Source organism: Aquila chrysaetos, chromosome 6 (genome assembly GCF_900496995.4).
Source record: "Aquila chrysaetos chrysaetos chromosome 6, bAquChr1.4, whole genome shotgun sequence".
In the NCBI taxonomy this organism is placed as follows: Eukaryota; Metazoa; Chordata; class Aves; order Accipitriformes; family Accipitridae; genus Aquila; species Aquila chrysaetos.
Window position 1 is genome coordinate 18,670,355 of NC_044009.1, and position 25,427 is coordinate 18,695,781.

General features: G+C 37.4%; 1 protein-coding gene across 4 annotated transcripts in view; it reads left to right on the plus strand.

The window, feature by feature from the left end:
• PMS1 (PMS1 homolog 1, mismatch repair system component) overlaps window positions 1–25,427 on the plus strand; it is a 48,384-nt gene that overhangs the window by 18,914 nt on the left and 4,043 nt on the right. For 2 of the 4 annotated variants that reach the window (XM_030019088.2, XM_030019089.2), the window contains exons 6-11: window positions 3,547–3,663; window positions 7,440–7,562; window positions 9,627–9,770; window positions 11,127–12,022; window positions 17,221–17,676; window positions 18,216–18,346. In XM_030019088.2, the coding sequence (XP_029874948.1) occupies window positions 3,547–3,663; window positions 7,440–7,562; window positions 9,627–9,770; window positions 11,127–12,022; window positions 17,221–17,676; window positions 18,216–18,346 (1,867 nt within the window). Of the gene's footprint in view, window positions 1–3,546; window positions 3,664–7,439; window positions 7,563–9,626; window positions 9,771–11,126; window positions 12,023–13,348; window positions 14,721–17,220; window positions 17,677–18,215; window positions 18,347–25,427 lie in introns of those variants that run through there. The other 2 variants (XM_041124026.1, XM_030019090.1) reach the window with 2 other exon arrangements.

Below are 25,427 nucleotides of genomic sequence, written 5' to 3' on the forward strand. Positions count from 1 at the left end.
CCAGAGAGTTAACTATCTGCAGTGAGATCTCTGGTGGCAGGGTGACAGGATTTTTGAAGCATCTAAAACAAAATTAGAGAGACTATAAAATACAGCTCTCTCTTATAGAGCTAACTCATGTTACATTACCAACCTACAGTTCATGTACAGTGCTTGCTGTATGAGACTTTTACACCCTCAACCTTTATTACAGGATAAATAACACAACAATTATCACAAAACAAAAAAAGAAAATAGGTGGTTTCTGGGTAGTAAAAGTCCACTTTGTAAGGTAATACCATTAGGCAATAAGGTGAACAGGATGGATCTGTTTAACTTGTGGCATCATAGTTGCACTGAAGTAGCCACAGTCAGCAACAGCATCCGGTCCCCAGCTCTAATTAAGATTTTTGTTTTGTCTGTGATTGCAAATCATTGTGGCTGCTGATAGATGGTCTAAAATATGAAGGATAGTTAGGGATGAGGAGTGGCTGCATTTTTTTCTCTGTCCTTCCTTGGTGTCTTTGAGGAGACAAATAATGAGCAGCTCTTATTCTCCTTAGTGCCATGTACTAGGGACCCCAGTGGGAAGAGGTTGCATGCTCTTTCTCCACTCTTCACACATTTTTCAAGGAATCCTTCTGGGCTATGAGTATGCATCCTTAAATAACAGAGATGCCTGCTCCATGTGTGCACGTATGTTGTCATCCTCCACAAAAGTATGCGTATGTCCTAGGGCTGGATAAGGGTGGAAAAATACATACACACAGAGACACACATACTTATCTTCTGTATATGTGCAATAGATTTTATATATGTTAAGACATTTTGTAAGGTCTAGATCATGTAATCCCCTTCAATGAAACAAGGAGGGAGGTGGGATATATTTGGCTAGCTCTAGCAAAACCTAAGATGGGCCATATGTAATAATATATCTTTGAGTAGGCTGTTTCTGCAGTGTCATCATACTGACTAGAGTCAGATTCTTCCTTGGCTCATCCTGGACACCCGCTTTATATGACCTAGAAAAAAATATGGGGGGTGTGTGTGTGTATTTTTAGCTAAACTAAAGGGTATAAGCAAGGTTAAAAAAATAGGATATTGCAGGAACCTAATGGAAACAGGCACTTTCTAAAATAAATGAAATGGAACAGGCATTGTTTCTTTGTGGATTTTTTTAATGCCTGTTGATACATCTGGAGAGTCTAGAAAAATAATTTTCTTTAAACTACCAGCTATTCCTATGTTGTTGCTTCATACTGTGCAGTCAAGGCTAAAAATGAATGCACAATCTATTCTGTGTTTATACAGTACAGAAATTTAGGAGTTGCCTGGCCTCTTTAGTATGTAGGCTTGAATTTAACCTACAGTGGTAACTAGTTCCTAAAATTTTGTCTGTAGTTCTCAGTATTAATACCTGATAAATACATGACTAGTTAAAAAATACCCCCTGAACTTATTAGCAGTATCTACTTTTAGCAAGTTTGCATTTAATAAGTTCTCATTTTCCACAGCTTGCTTAAAACCACCTTACTGACGTGATCTTTTCACAGTCCTGAGTATCAGCCATTCAGCAGGTCAAGCAGTGTAATAACCTTGCATTAATCAGCAGCTAAGATTTATATCTGTACCTGTGGCATCACACTAGTATAACCTAAAATAAACAGTATGATGTTTATGTTAGTCATGTAACAAGTGTCTTTCTCAGTTTGGTCACATGCATTTAATTTAAAATACATCCAGTAAAGAAAAAATTGTTTGGCACTTTGTGTTTCCATTTTAAGTAATCAATTTTAAAATAGAAGCAGTACAGGATATGTTTTATAAGAGGAGCTGTAAAGAAGAGGACAAATTCTTTCATCACTCCAAAATGTCTTTGAGGAGGTTTACAGCAGGTGTAGAGGAGAGAGGCTGAGAGGCAGCATGCTTTGGGCAGCCCGAGGCTGTCCTTTGCTGCTGCCTGCTGCCAAAGCACAGTGGGGACTCTCCCTGCCAGAGCTGTGGACACCCAGCCTGTGGCTCTGCTTGCTTGTTTCTCCTTCTCCCCTTTTTGTATTCACAGCCCTCCCTCACGTAAATTGTCCTTTATGTTTGAGGGGTTCACGCTCGCTGTAGGATGACTGAGCTGTGAGCCAGCATGTACAAAGGGCTGTCAGGCTGGTGTCTAGGAGGTGAGTTAGATTCAGGCAGGACTAAAAAGCCCCACTTCACAAATGCTGCAGAGTGTACGTGGAAATGGAAAATTAAAGATTTGGGGCATACTTTTAGGCTCAACAGTCTCAAAGTTTTACAATTCCACCTGTCCTGTAGGAAGGGAATATCATTTTACAGGAGCACCGTGTTCTTCCATGGAATTCATCCCTCAAGGCCAGCAAATATTCCACTGGACAGGTGGAATTTTAAGGCTATGTATTGCATTTCTTGAGATGGGTGCTTGTGTATTCTTTGCTTGCTCACCATGCTTTCTCATAACATCCTGTACCAGAATACTGTGAACTCATTTTGAATTTATTGGACATCTAGCACCTATTTAAAACATCAATTTTATCCAGCACTGTAACATCAAATTTAAAGTACAACTTGCTGTATTTTTTTTCCTTTTGTGTTTGAATGTTGCACATTGAAATACACTCAGTCAGCTAACGGTGACAGAAATAGATACGAAGTGGATCTGAATCTAGCTGTCTCAGTTGCCTAGAAGCAGAAAGCCAACTAAGCCAATTTTGTTGACACACAGCAATAAAAGTCAGCAGATTCAGAGTTAAATTTGTCACGGTTTAGTATAGGACTTCTCATTAGTGAGGGACAAAATTTCACTTCCCAAAGTAGCTAATACTTTCTGTATATGTAAGTGGACTTGACAGGTAACTTCTGATGCAAGTTGCAGTTCATACTGCCTTACTGTATTTATTAAATCTTTGCAATAGTATCGCAAGATATGTAGCTAATAGAGCAGATACCCTTTTATCCTTTTAACTTTTACGAAGTTTTCATTAGACAAACAACTGCTTTCCTTATAAATACTTCCTTAGAAATTGCTCTCCTTTCTAATCAGCAGGCTTGTCATAGACCTAGAGTATCCAGATGAGAGCTATGAATGGACATCTAATAGCCCGATTTTACCAAAATGGCCTATCTCTTAAGTACCATGAGCATTGCAGTGCCTACCTTCAAATGTTGACCGCTATGCCAGGACATGTCATAAACCCTCAATTTATATGCTCAGTGAAAACACAAAGCCTACTGCTATATAGTTAAGAGGAGAAGTAGTATTTTTATTGATTTGTTTCAGGTGCAGAAGTCCAGACTAGCCATGTAACATCCATAAATACAAGCTTTGCTTAATTTTCCAATCACTACGAGTCTAAATATGTAATATAATATGAGAAGTCATGCCAAAAAGTACCATATCGTGTGTGTTAATACCGAAAGTTGTGAATCTAAGAGCTTCAAAGTACAGAATGTTACATATACAGTATGTGTGCAGTCGCATATGCGTGTTCATAGACATGACTTGAGTTCAACAAATATAATGTCAAAAATTTGACTCTGTGCCATTTGTTTCAGGCAGTTATTTGGCAGAAGACCAGGGTGTCAGATCACAAAATGGCCTGTATGTCAGTTCTGGGAACAGCCGTTATGGGCAGTATGGTACCTTTTCAACACTGCTGTGAAGATCCTGAGGTGAGTTTAAACTTCCTTTTCCCAAATCCACTTAAAGCCTGTCAATGAAGAGAGCTAAATCAATATTCAAAAAGGAGACTTTGCAACAGAGGGTATTATCTCCAGATTGATATCCAATTAATGCACTTGATTCTATTACTGTCCTCTCTGTAAAATTAATTGGTTTGGTGATTGAAAATCCGCTCCAAGAATCATCTAGTCAGGACTCATGTGGCACTGATCAAATGGCAGTAAAAACAGTTGTGATGACAAATGCAGAATTGCTGATTGCTCAGAGCTGTCTAAGTTGGGATTCCTGGCCCACAGGCAGGTTGTGCTGTGATTAATATCTAAGCATTTGTATAGTTCTCATCCTCATGGCCTCTTAGCCTTATACTCTAAAGAATATCCCCTCAATTTCAGTGAGGGGCACCTGAGCAGCAAAAGAAACACATACTTAGAAGTCAAGTTATGCAAAATTTCCACTAAAGATATATTTCAAGGAAATACTAGTTAGTTTTCAAAAAAATTCAGTGCACTTGGCTTCCTTTGCCCTTGTTGAAATTGAGGGAGTTCCCTGTTATATTCTCCTTTGTCTAATATTTTCAAAAAAATTTTTAATCTGCTTCCATTTTTGTTGGAGACGTTCTTATAAAGGGGAGTCTTGCTACTGCTGATCCTTCAAAGTTGCATTTTCCTGTATCTTGTAGTAATAAATCTTGACCAGTCACATAGATGAGATGAATCACTGTCTGTAGACTCACAGTGGCTATTAAACACAACTTACCATGCTACATTCAGCGTGGTAAGTTATGTTTAATAGCATTATTCAGACTTTAATGAAGTCTGAATATATATATGTATTAAAGTTTAATAGCATTATTCAGACTTAAATCTTGAGTTTGACAGAATGCTTGTAGTATACATATGCAGGGAAATGAGGGGAAAAAAGCAAAGTTGCTTCTTGTAGTTTACAAAGTTTTAGTTGCTTATGTCTGAACAGAACATCCATTCTTAACCTGAATGCAGGTTGGATATGCCCCACAGGGCAAGTGCAGGGGGCTCCGAAGGGAAGACATGGGGGTATTTAGAAGGGACTAGCTTGAAGGAGGCACTCAGGTTCTCACATTACCTCTCTGCTATATCATGAGGTATCCATATTCCTTGAATAGAAGTTGGGGAACATTCTATCTCTCTCTCTGTCTCTAAATAGTGTGTAAAATACCACGTGCATCATTTCTAGGTGTATAAGTGATCTATGCATATTGCTCACGCACAAATCTACATTCAGAAATCATGGACATTTCTAAATTAAGCAGCCAAACACTATGAAATGACAGAATTAAGGTTGCCTGTGCAATCTTTTCTTTCTCCCTTGTGTGCAGGTATTGGGATAGGTATTTAATGACAAGGCATATGCTGCTTTTTTCCTTCCCATTAGGTCCATGCCTCATTCAATACTCAGACCAGAGGGTAGCTCTTTAATTCTTTTCCTTTCCTACTTGTTCGTTGTGTAGCTTCGTATTCCTTTGATGCAAAGCCTACTCTGAAGACAAAACTAATCTTGCTATAAACAACTTTCTGTAACCTGTACCTTACTAACTGCAGAGTTAAAACTTCTGTAACAAGTGATCCAGGGCCGCCTTCAAAACATCTGCATTATGAGCACCTGAATGAAACAAGAACACATTTCAAGCTGACTCCAAAGCATGCAAACTCATGCTACTTGTAAAATAAAAAGAAAACTAAGAAAATAAAGAATTGACACAACTTTTTACTTGTACAAAACAGCATCTATGCTTTTCACATCCCATCTTGTAAATGAATGGATCTATTGTGGCTGAAAACTTTCACACAGGAAATTTTCCTAGTCTCTTCTTTTTCTGTGGAGGTTAAGTTTAGCAGATACATATGCCACTGGGAAAAAGGTAAGTCCTTAAGAAAGACATTCTACTGTCCACTCCACACAGATATATTTTAATATGTATATAACTTGGTTTTTATTAAAATATTAATTTCGAAAACAGCTGATCTAATTTAAAAGCAAAAATTCTGTAATATTTTCCAGTCTGTAATTTTGTCTTTATATTTCATACACTTTCATATATGAAAAGTCTAATAATTAAGACTAGTTTAGAAATTGCTGCTAACTTTTAATGACCATACTGATATTCTACATGGCTTTAAATAGTAACAGCAGTCAGCCATTTCTAAATCTGGCAGCTTCTTAAATGAGTTATTTAGAGACTTTCAGTTTTGCTTTAATGTTGTCTGTATATAAAAATATTGTTTGAAGTGAAAGACACAAATATTTGGGAACTAGAAAAGGAGCTTGAAGCATAGAGGAGGAACATTCAGGGAGGATGTGCTAATGTTGCAGAATAAAATCTAGGAGTGCTGCTTGTTGTTTTCTGATAATCATCCAACAGATATTTGACACCTCTTTAACTTGACCAGTGGTGTTTGGTTATGTGCGATGCTGCTGACCAGAACGCTCCAGCTTTAGCACAGAATGCTTATTACAAGGTCAAGAGGGAATAAGGGAGCACATGAGCAAATAGCTGGCGTGACGTAGATGAATGGGAAGGATAGGCCAAATCCCAGGGATTTTAAATTCCATTTCAAATGCATGATAATTTGGATTTTAGTAAATACAAGTGGTTCTGCCAAGAGCAAAGCTAATGAGGTCTGATTTCTATGTTCAATGATCCACCCTGCTACCAGAACATTCTCAAAACTTTCCCATATCTCCAAAATCTCCATCCTCACGATGCCCCAGTGTTCCTTCACCTACTAGTTGGGGCAAGTGGCAGTGGGGCAATGTGTGGGGCAGTATGTGGGCTGGTCGGCTCGTCAGTTCTTACACGCTGATGGATCCTGGCTTTTGAAAAGTTACAATTGCCTTTTCCTCAGTAAGGTCATTATCATGAGGCTCTCCTCTCCAAACAGCTGTCAGTTATCACAGAAATTGTGGAAATATAATATCTTTTGGATTTCTGCTTCTTCATCAGATTGAATTGAAATCTGTCCAACAGTTTCCAAGTTGCTTGGTGGGGGAGAAGGGGAGGTGATGGGCCAGGGAGCACAAGTCATCAGCCTCATTTAGACCTAAAAAACACTAAGCTAAAGAATCTCAGCAGAAAAATCTTAAAACTTGGAGTTAATGTTAGGTACTCGAATCATGTGGTTTTCTGAGGCTCCTTGGCAGTGTTGTGTGCTCACAGGTTCTGCTACGATCTGTGAATCGTGGGTGCTCAGCACTCTTGAGAGTCAGATGATTTGGATACAGGTTGCGTAGGTAAATTTAGGTGCCCTGAATAAATGCCCTGTGACAGGCTATTTAAGGTGCCCTGAGTGTAGAACGGGAGGGATTGTGTGTTTTGGGCTTTCCCCGTAGGGGTAATTCACTGCTGCCTTCACCAGGTTGGGCAGCAGTGCATGCCTTTAGCTTGTACAGGGGTTAAGGTGGCAACCCTACAGTCAGCAAGCCTAAAGCTGGCTAGTGGTGTTCTCTGCAGCCCTCAGCTGCAGACAGCAACCTGGTGCATCTGGCAGTTCAAATGGAAAGTTTCTCAATAAATTGATCAAGGAAGATAGATGGGGATAGACCCATCCTTTTCAACCTTTTTTTTTTTAGTGCCTTTTTTTTTTTTTTTTATCATAACTTTCAAGAAGCACCGCATGCATTTGAATGACTTGAACTCCTGTACAATCCCATTTTAATCTCTTACCTCGTAAAAACCTTTTTGGGGTTCTTTTTTAAAGACTTTTGCACTTTATTTGTTCTATCATTGCAGATAAATCTTTCTGGATTTTTCCCAAAAGCTGAGTCAGACAGTTCTTTGACAAGCCTTTCAAGTTCAGAAAGGAGTTTCATTTTTATAAATAATCGTCCAGTTCATCAGAAAGAAATACTGAAGGTAACATGCTCTAGCTTTTTATTCAAGGAATAGAAATGTGACTTTTTTGAGGACAGAGACACCTATGCAATCTGCAACCTTTTTCCCGCATGGGATAACTGGAAGGTGAAGATACTAGTATTTACAACAGAAACCTCTTCCACAAGTCTGATGCTCCTGGTGCCTCAGTTCTGTTCCATTTGCTGCAGTCACTTATGACTACAGAGCCAGAGGTTATGTTTATGGCTGTTTAAAAAAAAAAAAAAAAGAAATTTCAGATACTCTATGTGAAAGATCAAAATAGTTGATTCTTTCTTCATATTAGCCTGCAGAAACACACCTGTGCATTTTTCCATGAGGGAACTTTACATGGTTTCTTGTAAGAGAATTCTTCTAAAAATAAACTTTTGATTTTTTCCATTTCTTGCTGTGGACTTATCAAGCAAATACACATACTTTCCCTTTAAATTTGTGCATGCATTGGATAAAAATGAAAGTGATAGTGCAGCAACATTGGCTACAGCTAGGCATTGTGTAGGCAGAATTTGATACTCTTGGGTTTCTCACTCTACTGAACCTTGCAGCACCTCACTTGGAGCAGCCTTGCTGTTCTAATCCTTGCCTTCCCCAGAAAAGACAATCATGTTCATGCCAAAGTGTACACGAATGTTTTAAAGTGGAAGCAACAAAGTAGTTTGCAATTGGCAAGCAAAGCTTTGTAGATGTAAACTCTGAACTTGTGTTGGTACATTAAGTGCCAAATAAGGGTAATCCATATCCATGCAGTATTTGATGTGCCTCGTTCTTCTGGGAGTTCAAAGCTCAGCTTGAATCCTATGACAGAGACAGCTTTTTAACCAGAGTGCAGAGGCCTAGATTCAAGGTGGGATTCAGAGTACTATCATACAAAGTAAAAATATGTTGCCCTTCGTTTAGGCCTGTTCTTGTAGTAGTGCAGGTGATGGTCTGACACTGCCTTTTTTTTTTTTTTTTTTTTTTTTCTTTTTTTTTGGTCCAGTGTTTTAATTGTTGGGTTTTTTTGGCCAGGTGAGGATAACAATACATCTGTAAGAATACATTTTGATGGGTTTGGAAACAAGCCATAGATCCCTTACTTTTATCTCCATGCTATGTATGGGGAAGAAGTGCTGGTGGACCTCTTATTACTACAGTTCAGTGCCAGCTAAGGACAGATTGTGGAAATATTAAGGTTAAAATAACTTGAAAAATATTTCATTAAGTTTAATGTTATTTAAACAATATTTAAGAATTAAAAATTAATTAAAAAATTGAAATTTAATCTGCAGCAACTCTTCATTTTTTTATGCTTTAAATTTTTTTTGTCTCATTAATGTATTCTTTTCTCCAGTATGCATGTCTGTTGAAGGATCCCTAATACTAGAGGGAAATGCAAGGATCTTTATTTAAGCCTTCTAGTTAATGAGACCAAAATTCTGAAACTACTCAATTATTTTGTAGTCTTTTGGAGGAGTTTTTGGGAGGATTATAGAGAAAATAGTAAGGGCAAGCAGAGTTTGAGAAAAGCTGTAGATTCATAATTGGATTAATAAAAGGAACAAATTGATCTTGTTCTGGGAAAAGGGCAGGTCTGTGGTGCAAGTGCTACTTTCTCAAACAGACTTCAGTTTGGCTGAAACAGAGTGCAGCATAGTTGCATGCTATGTAAGTAGATTTTCTTTAAAAAGCAAACAAATAATAGTATTTGTGTTGACTGAGGAAGTAAGTATTGGAGTTGCAGTCTTATTTGGGCATATATCTTTTCTTCCAAGTGTGATCAATACATTCTTTCAGAGGGTCAAAGTAGCTACTATTAGTGTCTTGGAATTGGTTCCCCTTTTTTTTTTTTTATTTAGCTATGGAGACATGGAAACCACCAATAACTGCCCTTTTGGTGATTATTCTGGCATACATGTATACCCACAAGGACCTTTTTAGCATTCCTTTAACTTCAGGAAAAAAAAAACAACAAACCAGTTATGCTTGTATAATGTCAAATTTTGTTTCTGTGCCTTTGTGTCTATTTTATTGCCTTTACTAACATCTCTTTATTAAATCATTCTGTAGTTAATTCGACAGTACTACAGTCTGGTGATGCACAAGGACTGTACTCGTTTATATCCTGTTTTCTTTTTGAATATTACTGTACCTGCCTCTGCTGTGGATGTGAATTTAACACCTGATAAAACTCAGGTTTTACTGCATTATAAGGTAACTAAGGTTTTAATGTGTTTTTGAGTTGCCAACCTTTTACTTATGTAAGCATATGAAGGGCTTCTGGGTTTGAAGGTAAACAGTGCCACTGATGTACTGATTTTTTTTTTTTTTTTTTTTTTTTTTTTTTGTTACATGATAGCTTGCCTTTATCACAGGACTGTTTTGTTTGAAAAGTATTGAACAGGCTAAGTGGAGGATTATTCAAAATTAATTTCCCAGTTGATTTCGAAGGTCATTTTTATGCTGTCAGATATATGTGTGTATTGCTTTGTTTTCAGATGGCTTGATAGTGGGAGAAGCTAAATGGAATTATGATGTGTGTCCCTACATAAATCTCATGCTTAACTTCATAATTACACTAAGAATCACTTTTTAAACACCACATATATTAAGGTGGGGGCTGGGGTGGGGGAGTTGATTTCTGAACAAAGCAATATTTTGCCATTATGTGTATAGATTATTGTTGACATCACTTAAGTTTCAGGATATCCTGTTTGTACTATCAGGACCTGAAATTTAGACCATATATGCCCATGTTTTAGAGGCTGTGTAGTGATAAATTTCCATAAAGTCACTCTCACTTATTAGTACTTCATACAAAAAACAGTGCCACAGAAATTAAGAAGGCAACATGGGTAAGGTGGTTATTCAAAGTGAATGTAGGTAGTCACACCAGTATGTTAATCCTCTTCTTCACTGAAAGTTTTTGGTTTGTATTTCTCTATGTTAATCTTGTAAACGTACTGCCTGTGAAGTGCCACTTGTATGAAAATTAACACAGCATTCTCACATTTGATCTAGTTTAAAATTTTCCTTTGGCATTAGAAAAAGGTTTGGTTTTTCTTTTTTCTTTTATTTTGTGGGGTTTTTTTCTTTTTCGCTTCCATCATTTGGTGCAAAGCTGTCTTGGAAGCATGCACCATAAAAGCACCTACACAAACATGCTTATATGAAATGGGATGTTGTTGGTGCATCTGTCTTGAGTATAAGCTTCTAATGCCATTTTAGATGGGAATAGCTTTACCTGATACTGGTTTAAGCAGTCAGTACCCTGTTATAAAGAAAGCAGTTAATCAGTTTTGTGATAACCAGTGAAACAGAATAACTATCACAAAATATTTGAGGCTAAGGGTGTGCAGTTGAGAGTCTTTTTGAGTATGTGTGAACAACAGAAATGCAATAATCTGTCCAGATTTGTCTGAAAAATATTCTGAATAAGATCACTTTGCTTATTGTTCTATATTCTCAATATCTATCAGTTACATTTTCAGGTGTGCTTGCGTGTGTGGCTTTTCTGTTGGTTTTTGTTGGTTTTGGTTTTTGGGTTTGTTTGTTTTTTTTTCCCCCCAGGAATCTGTCTTACTTGCTGTTGAAAATGTGTTGAAATCACTGTATGGGCCACTACCTGCTACCGTCCCTGGTGAAAGTAATAAACCAGATGTTACCTCAGAAGACATGTTTGTTCATAGAACAGAACCAACAGATGTGGTTGTTAATGAAATGGGGCCATCTGGAAGCGATGATCTACATGCTCATACTTCATTCCTTTCACTCAGCAGTGATGTGCAAAACTGTCAAGCAGGAAGAAACACAGAGATCTGCTTAAATCATCAGACATTTGGTGGTGATAATGTACGTAGTCACCTGGACAAAAAAGAGGTTTCTAAGAGTGATGCCTTTCTAGAGAGTTCCTTAAATTTAGTGTGTGAGGAGGAAAAGAATGGACAGAATATGACTGATATTCAAAGTAACAGTGTTCCTGTGGACCCCAAATCTAAAAAAGCCGATGAGCATCTTTTGAGTTCTGATAATATTGACGAAATACAAAAAAATGAGGAAGCCTTAGTCCCTAAAGACTTACCTGAAATCTCTGCTCATAATTGGAGTATGGGAGGTGGATTTAAAAACCATCTAGGAGACAACCTGGAACCTGTTAAGATTTTGATTCCTGAAGCTGGAGGAACAATTAATAAGCAAAATGAACATATTGGTGAACAAAGCAATGATCCACAAATCTCAAATCAAAGCATAAAGAAAAGAAATGTGATAAGTGATAAATTCGGACATGTGACAGCTTATGACTTAATTAGTAGTAGAATAATAAGGAAACCAAAGTCTGCAATTGGATTTTTCACTCAAGAATGTCGTCCAAAATTGATAACTGATAATCCAAAGACCAGCATGGAGGACATCCTGCTGAAAATTGAAGAGCAGTGGAAGAATTTGAATGAAGAGGAAAAAAAGAAGTAAGTTTTCAGGCTGTGACTTGCTTCTAAATCTGGTAGTTACCAATGAGTCACCTATAGTGAATTAAAAAAAAAATTTAGCTTCCCAGGTATTTATGAAAAAACAGAACAGAAAATTATTTTTGACTTTTCAAGATCAGCATCAATATTGTGAGTTGTCATCTTTTGCTGTGTGCAGACGTGCACTGCTGATTTGAGTTACTCATTTTGCCACTGTGCCACGCAGCAGTTAGGTAGGGACAGTTTTGCTGAACTGTTATTTAGAGAGAACAGGCAAGAAAATGTACTGTTTGAATGCTGCAAACTTCTGTTTTCTAAGGGCTTGCCTGTATGTTGTCAGTCCTGATGCACTGTCATTGAAAACCAGCATGGTGAGGGATGAGGCACTGTATAGTTCCTCCAGAGCTTTTCCAGAGAACAGTTCTTTTTTATTGCTACAAAGTGAGAATTCTTTTTCAGGATCTTTAGTACTTGAACATTTGGTAAACTCCTTTCCTCTAAATTTAGTATGTATCCCAAGCCAGGCTACCTCAGAATTGTATTTGTAAAACCCAATCAAATGACACGAGGAATTTCTTTTTCCCCTAAACAGCTATTCCAGTGCTGGTTTAGAGAGTATAGTACAGTTTCAATTTTAATCTGTTTCAATCAAAACCAAATCCTCTTTTTAGATGACAGTCTGAATGGCTAAATTTCTTATTTTTCTAAAACAAATTGTCGCTGAGTTTTTGAAATCCATCTGCAAGTAAGGGAAATATTTTAGCCTAGTTTGGGGCAGGGGAGGTAGTTAGTTAAAATATTATGTGTGTGTTGTCCTTTATGTGGAACTTAGATTATGGTAAAAGATGCATTAGAATAACAGAATTTGAGACTTTCTAAGACAGTTTAAAAAAAAAAAAGAAACACCAAACCTTCCACATCTTGTTTGTAATTTTATAGAATGTAAAACACTGTAGGGCATCACACAAATGAGGAAAATAGAAGTAGTTCTTCAGGAGTTTTACATGTAGTGATTTAAATTCATGTTGTGATTTGTAGCAAAAAGTTTGGGAAATTAAATTTTGGTTCTGAAGAACAAACTCATTGGCAGTGTTGTGAAAATGTGTTTTCTTCATGTTACGGAAGCAAGGAGAGGGATTTAAGACAGACCACTGAAAAGGAAATTATACTAGCCAAAACAGTGTAATTTTAACACTAATGAGAGATTCAGTTGGTAAGAAATGGTAAGAAAGAGAAGCTATACCTGTTGAGTTACTGTTAGTATATCTGTTTTTTCCTTGACTTCGTGACTTTGTTTGAAAACATCTGCATTGTTCTGAATACCAGCTATATCAGAGTTAAGTAAAACCTTTTTATCTAGCTTCTGATTTACCTAATTTAAAACTCACTAAGCAAGCAACATGCCATGATCACAAAACCATACATGTGAGAAAGTGCTTTGTCCATCTCTGCATTAGCAGAAATATTAATGTAATAGTAGAAATCTACTCCAATTATATTCATGCTTTTAATGAAATGAAACAAAAGGTTCTGCCAGCTGTTTCAGAAAATTTTAATTTGCTCTGCTTTAGCTTTTGAGATTTCATGGTCGCTTTCCTGGTACAACTGTTATGTTTAAGAGTGTGCCTACAGATTAATTTTGTATTAGTTCAGGAAGGAGACCTCTCTGGTAATGAAGTTTTCCTTATATGTAGGATTGAATGCAGTATATTATATATAGTATATATATTTTCCTTATATGTAGGATTGAATCCAGTGGATGTTGAAGTGAATGAAAAATTTACCACTAGTTGTATCTGCACATTTCAGCTTTGGTGTACCTCTATTCTGCGTTTAATCTTTTAAAATTGCCTCAGAAAATCACTAAAATAGGAAGAGATATGTAGACATCCTTCCCTCCAAGGCAACAATCCAGAAGAACTGTTGTATGTCTGGCAGAGAACATAAGCCTTGCCTACCAGATACTCTGGATAAATTGGGCCACCTAGAGGTAACAACAAACGTATATACAACAGGGCAGCCAAAGTGCCACAGTTCTACTGAGCACACTATACCTCCAACTTAATGCAACCTTGTTGGCAAGACACCACTTTTCCTGGGTTCTAGTCCTCCATCCTTCTGTGATGAAGTCACACGTTTGTTGCAATGGGTGTGCTTGGCTTTAGCATCTCTGTTTCTCTCTGTGGCTCCTCCAGCAGGTCTAAATGAGTTTAAATCCCTTTTGGGAGCAATACAACCAACAGATGTCTCATAGTGACATAGGATAGCCTTTTCAAAACAAGCCAGCATTTATTACTCAACCGGAATGTAAAATTTTATGGTCTTTAGGTTATAATAGAAGAGGAAACCTTCCATGCATGTCCATGTTGGCAGCATTGCATATCCCCCTGCTTTGCAAAGCCAGGATTTAATTTCTTGCGCTCGCTCTGCTCTTACTTAATACAGCTTACATACATTTCTGGCCTTAATATTTCTTGTCTGTCAGGCTCAGGTAGGAGTGGGAGAAGTCCCTCCAAGTGCCATGACAGTGGCTGCAGTAGTTATCCTGAAAGTGTAGGAAAGGTTCAGAGCTTCACACACATTATCATGGGACTAACAAATTACCTTGTCAGCACTCTACAGTGATTCTTCATGAGTATATTCGTACCTTGGGAGAAACATCATTTCAGGTAGCATGGCCTTTGCTGTCTGTTGACAGGTAAGAGCATGCACATAGACAGTCATTAGTGGCTAGTAGTAACTAGCTCATGTGTGGTAGCTTTTTATTGCCTGATAAACTTTCCATGCATCTCATGGCTTGTGTGTGTGTATTCATTATTTGCAACTCTTTCACATTGGGTAAATATGCTTGCTTAACAATTCCAGAAAAATTCTTTTTTACTGTATTTTAACCTTTTAGTGAACATGTTCTCTTTCATTTGGATGGAGGTCATTTGGTGGTACCATCTGGTCATTGGCCATCCGTCGTATCTCTAGCCAGCTCCATTCATATACTGCCAGATACTAATCATGAGTAATGGTATTAATAATTGGTATCAGTCCTTCCATACTGTTGCTTGTCCCCAGCATCTGTTCAGTCATAATAGTAGGTCCATATTGTCCACTCCTAGAAAACGGTGCTAGTCACCTGAAACCTATGCATTTCAGAAGCAAACTGAAAAGCCGATACAGGCAATTAAAAGGTTTTTTCATTTTCCTCCTCACAAAGCAGGGAAACACAGAAGTACTTGTGGTGATAGTTTGAGTTGATTTGGTTTCATTATGTGAGGAGGCTGATGCTGAAATGTGTTACATTCAGAATGGGATGCCTCTGTATTCTGGACACACGTGAATCTACACAAGTGGCCATTTCCAGTCAGAGTTTACTCCAAATAGTCAAATTCAGATTATTTGTCTCATAAGGTCTGAGAGACTTTATATTAAAAGGGTTTTGTTGTATGCTAAATATTTCATTTGGGTTTCAGATGCAAGGGGAAAATAATAAATCGTGAATCAATTTTTCTAGGTAAATAAAAGCTGCATTTGAAACTAGACTTTATTCTAGTCTTCCACTCCCTACTTACACCCAGTTTTGCAAATTTCCTTGGCTTTAGGTTTAGTAACTTCAGGAAAGGATCCTGAATTTACAGTCTTGATTCACAAAGCAGAGAAGAAACTGTTCTTATAGCACTTGTTGATTATACTTGCCTCTGTGGAAGGATTTTTGAAAAGCCTGGTGTTTTCTTTGATTTTGAGCATATCACTGATAGTGTTATATATGAATTTGCAAAGCCCTCACAATCAAAGCTTGTAAGGCTAGAATTTTTCTCATGGTGGCCTAAAATGACAGGCAAGTTGAACTTTCTTTGCAAGTGCTTTTGTTTTGGATTATCAGCGTCCAGTTCTCTTTAGTTAAATATTCTCCTGCATTACAATTGGGTCTATTCAAAACAAAGTATTTATTGATCTGGTCAAAGCTATAAATGTATTTGGGATAAAAAAATTACTGTTCAAGTGACTTCATTTTAAAAGGAGCAGATGTTTTTTATCTTAACGTTTACTCCATATTTTCTAGGACATGATTTATTGCAAGAAACTATTTAAGCTGACTTTTTTAGTTAACTAAATATTGATACCATATGTGAATGCTAGCACATCATAATTAATTGCAAATGGTGACCCTTTTGTTGACCTTAATTTTCCAGCATGCATACACATAATTGAATCAAACTGTTCCAGCAAGTAGCAATAAATAAATATGACCAGCTAAAATACTTATTTCCAATTCTTACATATGATAGTACTACTTTTTTTATTGAAGATTGGAGTGGTTTGAATTACCTGTTAGAATTCAGAATATCAACTAAGGGCAAAAAGAGGGAGTTCAGCAAATCACTCCTTTGGCCTTCAAAAAAGTAAGATTCATATGCAGTAAGCAAGCATAAACCTGGCATCAATAAAAGTTTACCTATCTTCCTGACATTTGTAAACTCATTAAGACTCCATTCAGGTTGTAGAGATTTAGTATGTAGTATGTTTTAACCGTTTAGACAGCATTTAGGAGTAGTTTGTTATCGAGTACTTTTTGAAAAATCTGTAAGTTTGTTAATTACAGAATTCTGTGTTAATCGTATCTATTCTGTGTTTTCATACTTTTTATTTATGTGGCTAATTTTAGGCCATTTGAAATCAAATGTACTTCTTTATATTAAGTAAAGCCTGAGGCTTATGAAGTTATTTAGGGTCCGAACTCTTACCTAACCGCATGGACTCCCCTTGAAGTCTGCAGACTCTAGAAGCTTAAATGGCTTTGTGAATTGGGCTGGATGTGCCTGTGACAAAACTCCTTCTGGAACTATATATCTGATTGCAAATTAGGGTTAAACACAGTCTTTGGGACTGAGGTCAAAAGCAACTTGCTGTAGCTCTTTGTATGATGCAGTCTACTCCTCCCCCTTCAGTAATTCAGGTTTTCCTGGCTGTCATGGTGAAGGAAAATTTCAAACACATCATCTTCAAAGGGTAATGTACAGGCACAGTGCCCGATGTCCTTCCATCTCCGTCATAGTGGAAAGCATATTGATGTGGCTACTTGAATGAACCATGGGAGTTGTTCTTGTCTGTTGAAATGGTTACCTTGCCTTTTGTTTTAGTATGTTAGGAGTTGAGGTTGGGGGTTTTTTATCTGATTATGCTACTGGTTTGTTTTCTCTTTTCAGTTACGAAATAAAAGCTGCTAAAGACCTGGAACGGTACAACAGAGAGGTCAAGAAAGCTATGGGACAGACAGCGCACCAACCGACAAAGGAGGCAGAAAAACAGAAACCCAAGCTGAAGATTTCCCCATCCGACCAGCAGAAGCTTGACAAGATATTTCATGCTCAAATTGAAAAGAAACAGAAACCTGAACAGCCTACGAAAATTGTGACAGTGCCTTTTTCTCTGAGTTCCTGTAGACATCAGCTTCAGAAACATGAGAAAAATGATTCAGAAGAACACGAGCTTTTCCTGATCCGTCGTCAGAGTTTTCCTGATGTCTGGATATTTGCTACTGAAAAAAAGCTAATGTTGCTGAATCCATATAGATTGGAAGAAGCCCTGCTACGTAAAAGATTACTGATGAATCATAAGCTTCCAGTAGAGAAACTTGACAATCCAATTGTGTTAACAGACAGGTATAGTACAGTTGAGCAAAAATTTGTTTGTTATTTCAAGTATCATTTGATAATTATTTACAGTAAACTGTGGTAAGGCCCTGTTTGCTAATTCTGTGATTATTTGTACATTCGTTTATCTGTAAGAACAGATTTTTATGTTTTGTATGCTTTTACCTTAATAGTAATGAGCAGGCCTGGTCATACTCCAGTTGAAATAAGAAAATTTTGACCAGTTTCATTGGTAATGCAGCAAAGACAAGTTTCTTCCCCCAGAGGAAAATTAAATGCTCCACATTTTCACGACTTCACTCTAGCTTACTTTCCCCTACGGATCAGGGAATTCATGATGTAATTATTATAATATAAACTTGGTCACTCTTTAAGATACGCAAATAGCTGCAATTTTCTTTCTTTAAACAAATTGGTTTTTGAGAATACTTTTAAAAATCTTGATCACTCCTCATCACTTACTACTTTTTTCTGTATTTTTCTCACAGTTTTAATTTTCACATTAAGGATTTTGATTTTTAACACTTTGGGAATATTTTGTTTTCCAGTCTTATTGGTGGATCTCAGTATATGGCTGCTCTTTATAAAATGCAGAAGGATTACCAGAGTTTCAGTGGATCAGGTTATTTGTCAGATCCAAGGCTTGTGGCAAATGGATTCCAGATAAAAGTAATCGAAGGTATGATGGGTTTAAAATCTTTTAGTCGTATTTGGGCTTGTTTCTTCTGATTTAATGTCTTAAATGATTATTAATGTAGATCATGTTATTCTACATCACCGTATCATTTAAAACATTAACATCCTGCTTTCCTTAACATTGAGATTTTATTACTTGGCAAAGGTACTCTTCTACCTAGAACATTGAGTAATGGAAACTGATAACTGAACAGAAAACTTTAATAGTATTTCAAAGAATGCTCTGAAATCCACATTTTATTTTTTCTTCTTTTCTCAAAATGCTGGATGTAGATATCCTTAATTGCCATTCTGACAGAATTTAGATTAAACTGATGAGAATTCCTTAGTCCTGGCAGCTTCTTCCAAGGTGATACTTGCAGAAGCTTCTGCAAGTATGTGCCTTAGCTGACTACTTCTCTGCTGTTGAGCAGCTGAGGAGGTCCAGTGAGGAGCTGGATCTGGTTATTGACTTACTTTCATATCAGAGTTGTAACACAGAGCCTAAAGGGACCAGTAAGGAGAGGGTGACATGATCACCATCACACCTTTCAACAGAGTTCGATCTGAACTTTTTTTTGAGACAGCCTACTTTTCAATGCCTCTATGTTGATCACAGAATAAATCTTTCATGTAAGATCCTTTTACCTTAGCAAGAGAGATCAAATGTTTATACATTTTTCTGAAGAACGATTTATAGGGATGCTGTTGGAAACCCAGGGGCAACCCACCCACGGTCGATTCTGCAGGTCAGGATTTCTCTAGCAGAATTCCAAGAAAAGCAGACATCTTTGGGGGTAGTACCTAGCTCAGAGTAAAGATTCACTATAAGAGCTGTTAGAAATGCTATAGCTTCATGTGCTATAGCTTCATGGGGATGTTACAGATCCCCACATATGTACAGTGATGACAGATCTACTGTAACATATGGGATCTTTTAAGGGTAGGTACAAAAAAGGGATGGAGAGCAACTCCTTCTCTCAGAGGCTGGCTCTTGGGAAGACCAGAGCCTAAGCTGTTTTCTTTAGTGAATCATGCACAGCAAAACCAATGAAACTTCTTTCTGACTGGCTAAATCCCTACATTAACAGCAAAAACTTTGTAGAAGAGGTGTTCATGGTAATAATCTTAGATTGAATGATTAGGGGAATAAAGCACATACTGTAAGAGGCAGCTCTTAAAAGGTTTATTCAGTCTAGCAAATCAAAAGCTGAGGTCGTCTGTGGTATGTCTGTGGACAAATATGGGAGAAAAGGATTGTTGCTTAGCCTTTTTGCTCACATACCCTTTTTTTTTTCTTTTTTTTCCACCTCCTGATATTGGAAGTTTGCTCAAAATCTAATTAATATAAACTGGATGTGAATAAATTGAATGTAAAAATTTGAAGACAGTTTCTAGGCAACAGTGGAGGAGAGTTGTTGACTGATCTTGTGGTACTAGAGATGGGAAACTAGTTTTAAGACAGCCTGATTAGTTTAAGAGCAGAATTGTACAATATAACAGCAAGGGACTCAACACAGTAACTGCGAGGTAGTAACAGTCTTCCAGTCCTGTGTTCCTAAGTATCTGAAATTAAGGAAATAAAATCTTCTGAGGAAACTGTTCTCATTTGGTTTAGAGTTAGTGAAAGTAAAAGTGCTTTATATGCACTACACAAGTTGATGAACCGTGGTCGTGGACCTGATCAGTACCATACAGCTAGCGCATATGAAGAATGGGAATCTAATTCAGTTTTTTGTCCCAGCTGTATATTTTAACTACTTGAATGAAACGTTAATAACATCTGAGGCTTGTCACTCATGTTTATAAGCTTCTGCTGATGACATTATAGCAGTTATAGGTTCTGTTATTAGAAGAGCATACCATTGCAGATGAAGGTAGAAATACCAGCAAACAAATGGAATTTCTCCCAGCTTTTTTTCCAGCCAACCCAAGCATTTTTACTTAATACTTCATCAGTCCCTCCTTTTCATCCCTGAAATATGCCATCTTCTACAAATATGCTACTATCTTCTACAAATCCTTATTAAAGCTGATTTTTAGAAACACAGGTATCAATTATTAACACTCCTTAGGTGTCCTTCTCTGGAAATTTCACTATGCAGTTTGAGGTTCTTTAGTTTATAGACTCTTGTAGTATAATCTTTCTGAAAGAGACCTGCAGACCAGGAGTGATTTGTCCCACTTACACTTGAGTATTCTACAGGTTTTCTCAACTTTGAGAGAACAAGTTTGTTTCATAAAACATTCTTCGCTGTCCTTATAGAAGCATTTTATTTGTTTGCTGTCTGAATTCAGTGTCTATTTTTGTGGTTTTTTGAAACTCAGACACAGCCTGGAAGGCGGGCATTCAGATGATGTTGAACTTGAAGTTGAATTAGAAGAAAAGTTATGTTTCTTCAGGATATATTGTTAATTTTTTGGGACAGGGGTTGCCACTTTGGATGGTGGATGATAAAGTCATGGCTTGCTGTGGAGAGGTATCCAGAATGCAAATATGCACTTAACCCACGGTAGCTGGAGGGTTTCACCTTAGCAGCAACCATAGAGGCACACTCGAACCCCATTCTTTGTGCACATACCTTTATAACTCTTTTTTTTTTCCAACTTTGGGGGTGAATTGGATCAGTCCTAGTATTAGCTGTTTCTCAGCTGAACTATCAACTCTTTCTTGCTGTCAAGGTCCACTGGAGTATATTTGAAGGTCTATGCTCTCCTTTGGGACATCAACCCTGACACGGTCATATTACATGTCCCTTTCTGACTGCCGGTTGATTTCTTATTAATAGCCACTAGTGCATGGCTTCCTTTTTCATCCTGGGTTAAGAGTTTTATTTTCTGTAGTAGCAAATTTCCTTTTTCTGAAACAGACATCCTCTTTTATGTCACAAGCAAAGGTTCAGTTTCTTTAGCTTTGAATTTGAACGTGAAAGTGATATTTCTGGTAGTTTCTTCTTGCAAAATAACAAACCTTTTTGTTGATCCATGCGGTTAAGTCTGTGATGCCATCAGAAGCTCTAAGATACCTTCCAAAACAAGAACAAAGGAAACTTAACTGCTCCAGTTCGATGTTTAGCAGTTTTGGCTGCAGAGGAAGAGGCTTTCCTTGACCCATGGTGATCTCTGAAGAGGATTGTCAGTCTAGTAGGTTGCATTGATTATTTGTTTAAATCTCCACATATAATCTGCCAAAGGAGAAGAGGAGGACCCTGGCTACTGCTGCCCATTATCATATATTAAGTCTACTCATGATACTCAGATATTAATTTGGAATGCAAGACCTCTTGCTTTGGTATTGAGCACTTTACTAGGACTGTTTCCTAGCTGAGTGTAATGACTTGAATATAGGACCATAGATTCATTCCTTATTTCCTCTTGGTGTGAGGCATGTTTTACAGGACTGACTATTTATTCAATAACAAGAAAATCTGAACAGCTGCCTTAATTTGGAAGGTGACTTTGGTAATTTCCTTGTTGCATTGGGCTTGCATCTCAACTGGTCTTCATTAAAGACACTTCTTTGCAGTTTAAATTCCTACCTTTTGGCAACTTACGGCACAGACGAACTTTTTATAAAGATTTTGGTTCTGATAATTTCTTAGTTGAAAAAAAAAAAAAAAAACCACCACGTAGCACTGTTTTTTCCTTATTTGGATGACTTGTCTGTAAGGGACAACTTCTCTCATAGTATTAAAAAAAAAAAAAAAATTAGTCTTGCACTAAATTTAGCAGGTCTTGGGATTAATACTCAGAAATTGAATCTTATTCCCTCACAGTCTTGGAATTTATATGAATACAACTATACTCTTTAATGGCCAAGACCTTTTAGCTAGTGGGGTGGTTCTGAACTTTAATAACCTACCAGGAGTCTTTCTCGCAGGCTTAGCATGACATGCCTTACTCTGAACCCCATGGCACCATGTGACACCAGATGCGCTACTTGTAGTAGGTTTTTGTAAGGTCTAATTAGGCCTTTTCTTCCTAACAAGGACTCAGTTCCACATGGAGGTTTTTTTCCTGTTCTGTCATTTTGGTAGGAAAACTGTTTGAACTTCTGGCAATGTTTTCCTTTTTCACAAATGCAGCCTTTGGGTAGTTATTTTTATAAACACACGCAAGTTTCAGGCCTGCCTTGCCTATTGTTTCATTTGAGGATAAGCCTGTCCTTTTGAGTGCTCTCTTGTTGTAAGACAGGAATGTAATTTACCTTTGCTCCATATTGTTCAAAGACTCTGTATGACTGCAGCCAAAGTTGTTCCAGGTATCCTAAATCTTGGATGTGCCCTATCTTCGTGTTTTCAGTAGGCTAAGGTCTTTTGTAATGTCTCTTTGTTTCTCTTTATATTGATTGCTCAGCAGTCTAAGGAGTTTTCAACTAGATTTTTCTCTGGATAGCTGATGGTGAAAAACATGTTGTGAAATAGCTCAGAAAAAGCTTCTTGCTGTAAGTATGTCAGTTAGGCAAAATCAATGGTTTCTTTGTGGAACGTGCCAGTTGTTGTGATTTGCAAAGCTGTGACGCTAAGCTCCAGTCTGTCTTCCACTGCCCTCCCGCCCCCTCATGTTCTGGCCTTACTGAGGCTTCAAGTGATGCTACCTTTGGGAGAGCAGTGTGTTTGCTTTTACTTAACTCAGTATTCTGGGATCTGCCAGGCCTTTGTTTGTTGGGTATAGCTTGCAATGACCCCTACATACAGAGAGGCATTTCAAGAAGTAAGATGGATTACTCTCCGTCCAGTTCTTCTTAAGCTGTGTTTGTTATATGTACCTTCACTGCACATCTGTCTGCCTTTGTGAAAGTCCTAGAGAGAGAGGTGAATTCTTGGCTGGAAAGAGACTGAGAGCAAGGAACACGTCTTACCTGGTTTTGTAACGACGGTGGGCCTTGGGCCATGCTCCAAGGCAGGCTTTTAGGGTACAATTGCCTGCTTGATAGAATATGTGTACCCAACGTACATATATACGAGGAATGTGCTTACAAGGCCTCAAAGAGCAGTAATAAGTAAATAACCCATCTTCCTTGGTAATATAAGCTGCCTCAGCTCTTGTAACCGACCAGTGGAAAATCGTGCTGCTACTTAAATTCAGTTTGATTTTGACCATAGACTGGAAGATAGATAGTCTTATACTATCACCTAATCTAGGTGGCATCTGGAAGAGAACAGTTTTTCCTGGCCATCAAGAAGGAATTATCCAAAGATGATTGTGAATGCTTTGTTTGGAAAGAGAAAGGGGAAATTTGTAGCAATGAGAAATCCACATTTTTAGTCAATTGAAAGCTAGTTTATTTGTTCATGGAAATGTTTTCCTTGGAAGTTGCAAAACATTTTGTAGAAACTACCATGGAAACTGCTTGAAGACTGCTGTTTGAATACTCAAAAACCTTAACGTATATTTTATCAAAAATTTCCAAGTACACTGAGGCTTGGACATCTGCTTATATCATCAAATGTTGCCAATATCGGAATTCCTGCAAAGACTTGCAGATAGATATGTGTTAATCAGCATGCAGTGGACATGTAATCAGCTTTGCAGTCTGAAGAATGTAGGCAGAAAAGGAGAATGACACACAAACAGAAATACCAAAGAAAATTTCTCTTAGCCAGGATTTGTATTGATTGTTCTTACATTAGACTCTTTAAAGCCCCTTTGACTTTCAAATTAATGAACAGTATGGTGAAGTCAAATCTGGCTGTCAAAATTTGCAGACAGGAAAATTGTATTGGTAAAACTGAAGAGTATTGAGCATTAGCAGTCTCGACAGCAAGCATGTATGATTGGTTGACTGGATTTGCAAAACACAAAACAAAAACACACCCCCCCAAAAAAAAAAAAAAAAAGTTTTGCAAATCCAGAACCTCACTGTCATGACATTTTAAGAGGAAACACTGGAAAAACAAGTTTTCAAACTGAAAATCTTAACACTGGAAACTTAACAAAATTTTGTGTCCCATCATTGGTAGCATATAGAGAGGTAATTATTGAAGGTGGTCAAATAGACTAAGTTCTCATTTTAGAGAGAAAGCAGTATAATCAAATGGGTCTGGAACAGTTACTCAAATCTAGTCTTTCATTAAAGCAGAATTGGGATAAAATTGAAGAGAGCTGAAGGAGATTAAAAACAGACTTTATCTTTTGCTCCTGTCTCTTACTGGCAGCCTTTCTCATGGGGAAATATTGGCATAGTACATCATTTTATCTCACCTTTAATAACTGGCTAACTTTCAGATAGTTAAAAATTTTGCTTTAAGCTGAATCTGATCACAGGCTTACAGCAGTACATAAAAAATATGTCTGTTTTTGCTGGCCACTATTAGGGAAAGACAGCTTGAAAAAGAGCAGGAAGACAGTGCTGGGTGAAAAAGGAAATAAAGTTTCAAATTTAAAGCAGTGTTAAATATGTAGCTGGAAGGAAGTTATGTGATTGGCGGGGGGGGCAGGGGGGACTGTTCCCCATATCAAAATTTGCACTCTGGTCAAAGTATCTCTAGCCATGAAGCTTAAAAGGGCCCAACAGCATTATTTACCTGGTGACACACCCATATTTAGAAAACTTTTCAACCTGCACTCTCCTCCTGTCCATCTATGCTCTTATTTAATGACTGTCAAATAAGCAGTGCCTGGTCGTAGATAACAGTCTTGTTCTACTAGCTAACGAAAGTACATTGTGGTAACTTACGTTGTATATATATTTTCTCTCATTTCTGAAATCTTTCACATTGTCATTTGGATTAAGAACATGAATGATCCCTTATCACAGTTTATTAGTTTAATCTACTTTGTAGCAATCTATTTGTCTCCATCTTTTTTGACTTCACAAAAACAGTTGTGACTCAGGTTGAATGTAATTTATTCTACCTAGGGCCATTACACTAGAGTGGATTTATTTTCATTATGAATTAAATTCTTCCATGCTCTCCTTGTGAAGCTCTTTCCTTCTTAGACTTGTAGTGGAGAAAAAGGGAAGGTAGCCATGCGGGTTGGGTTGAAATTTCTGTGCACCCAGCATGAATGAGTTGGAGGAGCTTAGAAGGACTGCATAAGAATATGTGAGCCTGACCCCTAGAGAACTTGCTTCTGACTGG